The sequence below is a fragment of the Loa loa genome (genome assembly GCF_000183805.2).
Source record: "Loa loa unplaced genomic scaffold supercont3.35, whole genome shotgun sequence".
Taxonomy (NCBI): domain Eukaryota; kingdom Metazoa; phylum Nematoda; class Chromadorea; order Rhabditida; family Onchocercidae; genus Loa; species Loa loa.
Genome location: NW_018108215.1, coordinates 169,042 through 177,998, shown reverse-complemented (window position 1 = coordinate 177,998; position 8,957 = coordinate 169,042). Strand labels below are relative to the sequence as shown.

The following is an 8,957-nucleotide window of genomic DNA, read 5'->3' as shown; positions in this document are numbered from 1 at the left end:
TATATATATATATATATATATATATATATATATATATATATATATATATATATGTTAAATTAAGAAGCCTTATCTGAATTCCCACATAATTGTTTAGGACAAAGGATTTATTTCATTACAGCCATTAACGCTACTGAGGCTATTGTTGCAATGATATATGATAAAGGATGACAAGGTGACAAAGAATTATCTTGGAATGCTTCCTGAACGATATCTACCTCTTCATGCTCAGTACAGTTAATCATTCAAGTATCAACCCATTTCTTCATGCTATCCAAAAGAAATCTTCTGGAACTATCAAGAGACTCCGAAAAATACTATGCACAGACTACATCAAAATAAAAATCTTCAATTGATAACAAATGGTGGTAATGTCACAAATATGACAATATGACTAATTTGCGTAAGAGTTATTACTGTAACTATCCAGAACTACAAAACAATTACACTTTTCATTTATGAATAAAATAAACATTTATCTTGAGATTTCAAATTTGCAAATCGCTCCTTGTGCTATTCCATTAAGTGAATTTTGCTTAATTCAGGGTGTTGCTATTATTCGATTGTCCGCGTGACTTCAAATACCATTTGTGCTCGTTTACTCTTGACCATAATGTCAAGGTTTTTTTATTCAGGATTCAGGATTCATCTCTACTACACTTGATGTGATATCTAGATTTTAGATGTAAGTAACATTTTCCAAAATTTCCTTCATATATATTTTTTTTTGTATTTCAAGTACAGAAATCTTTTTTCCTGTATTTCTGTATTTTTCCTGTGTTTCTTTATTTACTGTTTTTACTAAAATCAGATTATAAAAGCAAAAAAAAAGAAATCACTATGAGAATCAAATTATAAAATTAAAAAGAAAGAAATAATGCTTATGTTAATTCCAGACGCCGTTTGTATTATTCAATTATCAATTTATCTTTCTTTTCTGATACTCAATGACATTATTTGAATTTTGAAGAACTCCAAGAACTATGCCTAGTGAGAGGAGTCGTCAATCATATGTGCAGAATAGTCCAGTTCAGTCGTCATTTCGGAATCGAAGTCGGCAAGGAAACTTGTATCCAAAACTAGAACACAACTATGATGACAGTAACGATAGTAATGTGTAAGTTGTTAAACGCATTCGAAATCCAAGCTTAACAGCAGTTGATCTGGATTTCTATCTGTCCAGTGTGAAACTTGAATTTGGTTGTTATTAGCTTAATTGTCATTTGATGAAACATATCACAGAGATATAGTAACAAACCTTATTTCGTTTTTGAAATGGTTCAGGTTACTAGGATAGTTATCTCTTTTAGCAGTGAAAAATTTTTTTCTGATATCTAACAGTGACGAGTAGTTTCCATAAATGAGCTGAGAGAGTTGATCAGATCAATAAGCTTGCTTGATGTAATCTGTACTTTTTATTCATCAGCGATTCACATTCAGTTAATTCAGGCTATATCCATTCAGGTCTTATGAGTCAGATCACTCAGAATATGATGATTCTGAAAGGAGTGCTAATGACTCAACATTGATACTATTGGATCGGATTCGGAATCTGTTTTCTTGGGCAGATGTAATAAAACTTTTTTTGCTTCTGACATTAATGTAGCAGAATTTGCCCAATTATAAAGACATCTAGGATTATTTCCGAAACTTCATAATTTTTATAGTTTCATAATTAATCCATTAAATCATTTACAGTGATTTAATAAATTAATTTTGAGGTTAAGGTTATATGTATATAACAATAGAAATTTGTGGATGTTCTGGTGCTTGAGATTTGGCTAGTGCCCATTTTGCTTATAACTTATAACTTAATTAACCAGTTCTTTCAAAGTAAACAAAAAAAGACTTATTCATATTCGCATAAAATTATTTGTCTTTCAGCCGTATATTATTCCTGCTTTTATTATTATTGTCGTCGTTGTTGTTTTTGTTTATCACAATTACTCATGTGCAAATTCCAACAATGGAAGCGCTTTACTAAAGAGGTTGGTGTTTTTTTCAACCTTTAGTTCAGCAAATTTTGATATATGATATATAATATGATTCGTGCAGTAGTTTATGTTCCGACAAGATTTCTTTTTTCATAATTATATGCTCATAATAATTAGCATTATATTACTGCAACATTGAATGTGTAAAGGATAATATAGTTTGAAGTGACAAACATCATAAATGCATTCTGTACTACATAGTTTATTTTTTGTCCTATACAACGATGGATAGACAAATGCGAAGTGAGTAATCGCTGCAAAGAAGTGGAGTTTATGTAAGAAAAAATATATATATGCATTATATTTATTATTTACAGATATAAGCAGCAGGTAAATAGTATTTTGAGGAAAAATTTCACTGTCGAATATGAACGTGGTACCAATACGAAGGCAGTATTACGGCTTATTGGTGAAAAATGGGTCTACCAGGTATGTTTTTTTTAGACTATCTCACATTATCTGGATATCATATGAGAGAAAACTTTTTTCTAAACATTTCATACAGCAGGTTGTACAAATATCCCACTTTTCTTGGGTTTCATAAAAGATATACTGTCAGTTTTCGGGTGGGACAGATAATTCAGATCCCATTTGCACAGAAAAGAAAAAATTAGCAAATGATATTTAAGATGGGAAATGCTAATAAATCATAACACATAAGAAGAGAAAAAAAGAAGTACTAAGTAATGAAAGAAAGAACTGCAGTAAATGGATAAGTAAGTGGAAATGATTTAAAAGTTTGGAATGTTGTATTGAGATTTCAGAAAGCAATCGAACCATATATCATATTGATTACGGGTACGAAAGCCGATATGTTAGCAGATGCTCTTGGTGATGTTTTTTCGAATGTCACCGGTAAGGGAGAAATTGACAGGATATTTTGTAATGAATACAAAGAACGACAGTTGCTGGAAAGTGAAGTTACAAAATCATTATCGAAATGCAGTAAATCAGTGATTTTACATGGTAAACTTTGAAAGATTTCCAAATTTTCAAAATAAATACCTTGGTCATATTGAGTATTAGGAGTCGGAAAGTGAGAAGTGAATATCCTCAGATGGAAATATATATTTATATAAATACCCATAGATGATCTTCAAGAATTTCTGATCCTTTTGATTTGTTAAGCACTCGGAACAAAGAATTACTGGTTTAAAAATTTTCAGGAATCGACAGATTACGAGGACGTGCTCCATTATATTTGCACAGTTTATCTGATTCGGATCATTCACCGTTTCCTTCTGCTCTCATCCTACTGACTATTAACTTATTCTTCGGTTCACATCCCAGCTGTGAGGATGCAATATCTAAGTGAGAATGAAACACATTTTTGGTTTAAAATATTTTCGTTTCTTGACCATTTAGTTTTGCCTTCACAAATGACGTTTAGCATCTGATGATATGCGTTAAGTAAGAGTTTCTATACTAAAGCATGATGATTTACTCTATGTTCTTGTTTTGCTTGTTTCAAATCAGGACTTTTCAGTTACTTATTAAATGTATGGAACTCGGATTATGTCGGTGAGGAGCAAATTCGACCAATTCTTTCTCGGATATCCTCTTTCCTGATATGCTTGGAGGATTGAAAAATACCAATAGGTTATTTAATTAACAACCAAGCTCTTTGGTTTCTTCGTTATAAAGAAGATAAAGCGTTCCTTTTGGAATGAAAGAATACCAATACTGGTTTTTAAGATTGAAGATTGAGATTTGTTTCTCTCCTGTTCAGACGGACATTTTAGGAGAAGCATAATTGCGTACATTTTACCAAGTATTTTTCTATTTCTACATGTATTTATCTACTCAGAATTAAAAAAGGTGTCGTGTGACATAGCAGCTCGTTAATACTCTTGTTATTTTATATTTTCTCAATATGGAAATTGGTGCAGGTATTAATACCCCCTATATTTCTTTTATGGATCATATACCTTTTCTGGATCCGGGGTAACTTATTCTATAGGAAAATCGTTAACACCAATTCTATGTTGTTTTCCTGAATTTATCATGTACATATTATATTGGAATGTGTGATAGTTTTATTTCGATGCTACGAAGTTTACAAAAAAGATCTGATTATATCATGAATTAAATTATGAATTGTATTTTTATGCGTATGTCGACTCATCCCAGCTAAATTTGTTCTGTCAAGTAAATTCACTGGTTTTGGATAGTTTGTTTAATGGAGATATTTAAATAGTTGTTTTCTAGAGAATTGAAGATATCGCATTGTTAAGGCAAAATCTCTTGATTTCTGGAACTTTTCATTCATTTTTTTTTCTTTTTATTTTTCTCTTTTCTTTAATGGAAGAAAGAAAGCGCAAAGGTGATGTTGAAGAAAAGGTATATTCTGAAGATCAGTGCTTTAGAGAAGAGATACTTCTGCGACCACATGATGCAATCAAAATGTTAATTTCTCACATGTTGCGTTTGGTAGGAACATTTTGGTGAACGAGTAGTGTTTTTTTACCCAACCACGTACATCGTTCACTCCGTGAGTATCCACATAATATCTCACCTGTACTATTAAATCGTGTATACTTATTCTATATTTTTTTCAACTTATGATTCTTTTAGAAGATGGAAGAATTGGGTTTAAAGATAGAAAATCTGTCAAGGATTTCGACAGTTCTTTGATCACACTCAAGGTTTTATGGAATGTCTGATGAATTATAAAATCTACCAGATATTTCCCATTCATTTACTCCGTGGTTCGAGTTATCCGTTTCACTTGAATGATTATTGCTTCACACCTTTCAATAAACAATAATGCTTACCTATCTCTCGACTATATCAAGCATGTCTCACATCCGTTGTCTAGCTCAATTAATGTTTAATTCCTTATCTAAGATATTTCATATTCCAATGCTTCTTCGAACATACTATACTAGAAATTTCGCTCATCATGTTCAAACATGAAACTTATGGTAGACAAGTTTCTCATCTTTCCATCGTTACTAGGCAACAGAATCAAACGTATATGCATTATTAATCTGGTGACATAATAACATAATAAGTGACGATTTCCTGATACTGGTAGCTGTTATAGTATTACGAATCATTTGTCAACACAGAAGTTTGGATAGCGTTTGGCTTAATATAAAATTAGCTTGCGGAAATCTCATTCAATATACCGCGGGAGATGATTCAATGTTTGTCTGGATAGATGGTTGAAAAGATTTGGTTAACATTGACGACGTTATGTTCTGTTAGTGGTAGTTGTAACAGTTTTACTTTCTCATGCATGATATAATGATTCGGTGAGAATTGTGTTTGCCTGATTGACGAAAAATCATTCTTATGGGATTCTTAATTTAATTAGTTGATATTAACATCACATGATAATATTAATACTAATTATCTGAACCGGATGAGTGATACGAGATAATTCGAGCTTAGCAGCTTAATGATCTGATTAAGACTTTTACAAATAATGCTTAGAGACAAACATCAAATATATTCGTTTTTGTTGCAAACTACTCCAAAGAATTCAACTCAAATTAGTCTAATTAAGCATTTGGCTTCTGTCATACCATCTCTATGAGAAATGACTTTTTGTTATCGTCATCCGTTTATCCTCCATTTCGATATACTTATATTTTTTCCTCTTCAGTAACTTTTTCGATTTATTAATCATTTTTCGTACACTTTCAACCTATTGCAGGTAGTCATCACTGATGCCATCCTTAAAATGATATACAATAATAAGTAAATGATACGTTAAGTTTGTGAGATCTTTTGATCCAACAATTATGCATTCATTTTCTTCAATTTAAATAACTATTAAAGTATTCGTTTGTCATATGCGTGTTATTACGTCAATGATAGTTTAAATCATAGATGAAATGGATTTGTAGCTTGCATCACGCATTATAATCTTTTTTTTCAGTTGATCTTTTCTGGAAATACGAACAGATGCCATTCCTTTCCGTTAGTAGATACCCTCAATTGTATTGCCAAAATATTTTAGCAATCCTGGAATAAGACATGTTAACTTTGATGATCTCTGTGACAGTTTTGTCCAAAGGAAATTAATTGTAATTTAGAATAAAATATTCATCTGCGATAAGGAATATACCGTATAACACAAATTGAGGCTAAATTGGTTTCTTTCGGGAAAATTCATAAATATTCGAAAGGGAATGAAATTATTTGAAATCATCCTTGTTATTTCTTGAAAAACATCTCTAAACTAGCCGTAGGAATTTTGTTTTTGAAAGTTTCATGAGATTTTGTATATTGTAGGAGGGAAATTTTATTTAGCTAATTATACATTTAACTCCGTCATTATTTTTATTTCGATTTAATCTGTTCAAATATCTGTTTAGAAGGAACGAAGAATACTTCCAAATCCAAGTTTGGTGGGAAAGAAAAAAGCCAAGTAGTTTCGAGGAGAATTTTATCTAACTGTCGGGAAATTGTATGAAAATGAAGATTAGGAATGATGGGGAAATGAATTTTAATCCTAGAATCTCGTCTGTTAGGCTATTACACAAATTTCATGAAAAGAAATCAATGATGATAATCTGTTGAATGATTAACACGCTGTCCAATAATGACCTCTATGTTGGTGGTCATCCGATTGGTTCTTTGTTACTAATGCTGCTGTTCATCGCGCGATTGACCTAATTAAGGAGAAGAATTTATCTCATTTATCCAGCCGTATTATTCTGCAATACTTGACCCCTGTAATTTGTTCATGTGACCTTTCCGGGCTAACATAGGTCCAATTCTTGTGTAGGGCGAAGTGAATCTAGATTCTAAATTTTGAAATTAATTTGAACTACTTGTAAATTATTCGTTAAATAGTCTATCATGTTAATCTTGATTCGTAGGATTTCGCTTTTGTCAACTTTTACATCAATTTCAGCTTTTTGGTGTAATTCTTCTTATGATAGTTGACCTAAAGATTTTACAGCTAATCTTTGAACAACTAAGCTCACATCAAAATGCACAAGATTGAATAAAAGCGATCCAAATGACAATAATAATGAGCCAAATAAATGGCCAGATAAAATTTAGTAGACTCGTATTAACATTTTAATTAGTTTCCAGTTTTACTTTTTTAAAATACTTCATTTGTTGACTGATTTCTCAAAATGATAAAGGATTATATTGATGATAACTGATTTCTCAATATTTCACCTTCTATAACACTGTTAAAATTTCCGGCATTTTCCGCCCCTGACCATATCCAACATGCTTTGCTTTTAGCAGCACAAATTAAGCCATCAACAGGATTCATGTACTTTTTATTATTGATAATCCTGATAGTATCGTATATGCAAGTTTCTCTAAAATTTTCTTCTATAAGTTGGGGTATTTTAGCCTGCATTGTAACTACCGATAAGTTGATAAAAATGAACAACTATTAGAAGAAAACTGGAATGATCTCAAGGATTTCAATATTACGTAAACTACACCTATATCAAGTGGTATTTGCAAGCAATTTAGCAGAAAAAATAGTTAAGATTCAAAAATTAAGTATAATTCATGTATCTTACTTGGATCTATTTGACATTGTAGAACTGATTAGGACATTTAGAAGCACTATGAAAAACAGTTAATTGAAATCAGCAGGTAACATGGGAAGTAGATTAATAGCAATGATGAATTAGTTCTATCATCATAGCCTCTAATTATACCTACTAGCTAAGGTATACACCAAACTTTTAATAGAATTATTGTAGTTATATGTGAAATTAAAAATAATGTTATATTTGTCATATCTATGATAGAATAAATCGCAAGTAACTACTGACAATAATTTAAATTCAAAATAAAATTCTTTGAGATAAATGGTAAAAGTAAAATAACACTGTTACCAATACGTGAAAACGTTGCGTACAATACGTAACATTGATAGCCCTCGTTTATGTCACCAATTTACCTGTAAATAATGGAATTATCTCATTTCATTATAGCGTAATTATTTTAAGCAAATGTATAAAAATAAAATACTGCTACTAATAAAGCGTGACTTGATGAAGCATTTCTTCTAAGATAATTACTAGGTATCTTTGATAAATATCATAGTTATCAATCTCTCATCAACATTCAACGATTTTACTGTTACAGAATAAAGAAAGAAAAAACCCAAATAGGTTATTACTGATGATAACGAATAAGAAAATCCTTCTCGAACATCTCTTGCTGCAATTTCAACAAATATTTCCAATACGGAGTGAATATGTATAATTGAATTGAAGAAGAGTTAACTGAAAATACCTGTAAATGTATGACAATTAATCATAAACTCAAAACTGTCCCTTCCTATACCAACATCCTTTTTTCACTTCATAGCAAACAGATGTCATCATTAATTTTTAAATAAACTAAAGTTTATCTTATGCTATGACCAAAATTTGAACCGTCTTTCCTAAGGAAGGAAAAAAATGTTTGCTTAGTTGAATCAATCGTCGAAAGAACTGCACCTATCCAGGTAAAACTGTTGAAATCACATTTATTAATTAAAAGATTAGATTCTTCGATTCATCCTGCTTTAGAATGCTAACATCATTAAGTTAATTCATTTAAATTTATGTTTATTCAGCCTCCAGTAGTTTGCTTGAGTGTCTCAAAATGTAGAAATATCATTTCGAGTTATTTAAAACTTTTGAACTGTGCCAATAATCTCCCATCATTACTATTTCCCATATTTTTACGATAAAGTAGGTGAGTATTCAGGATAAATGTCATAAAAATTGATCATGTAAACATTGAATTCATTTTTGAAAAACAAAATTTTAGAATCCTGACTGTTGACAGCTTTGACACGTTTGCATAATTTCTGATATGGAAAGGAATAGGTTATACTGCAATTTGTTTTCCTTCTTTTTTCCTAGTAGTAGCGCATAAAATTATCGAGATGGGATTAATTTAGACGAAAATATGATCCGTTATCGCATCTTCTTTTGATAAGATCAATGACCATGAACAGAATATACTCCTAGTAGCATTCACTTT

At 30.8% G+C, this 8,957-nt stretch overlaps 1 protein-coding gene across 1 annotated transcript; it reads left to right on the top strand.

The window, feature by feature from the left end:
- Window positions 1–630: 630 nt before the first annotated feature.
- LOAG_03112 (hypothetical protein) lies at window positions 631–3,591 on the top strand. Its single transcript, XM_020446216.1, has 8 exons — window positions 631–685; window positions 971–1,117; window positions 1,465–1,570; window positions 1,885–1,988; window positions 2,312–2,423; window positions 2,759–2,960; window positions 3,161–3,305; window positions 3,481–3,591. The coding sequence occupies exons 2-8, from the start codon at window positions 984–986 to the stop codon at window positions 3,578–3,580; spliced, it is 903 nt and encodes a 300-aa protein (XP_020303414.1). The 5' UTR covers window positions 631–685; window positions 971–983; the 3' UTR covers window positions 3,581–3,591.
- The last annotated feature ends 5,366 nt before the right edge of the window (window positions 3,592–8,957 follow it).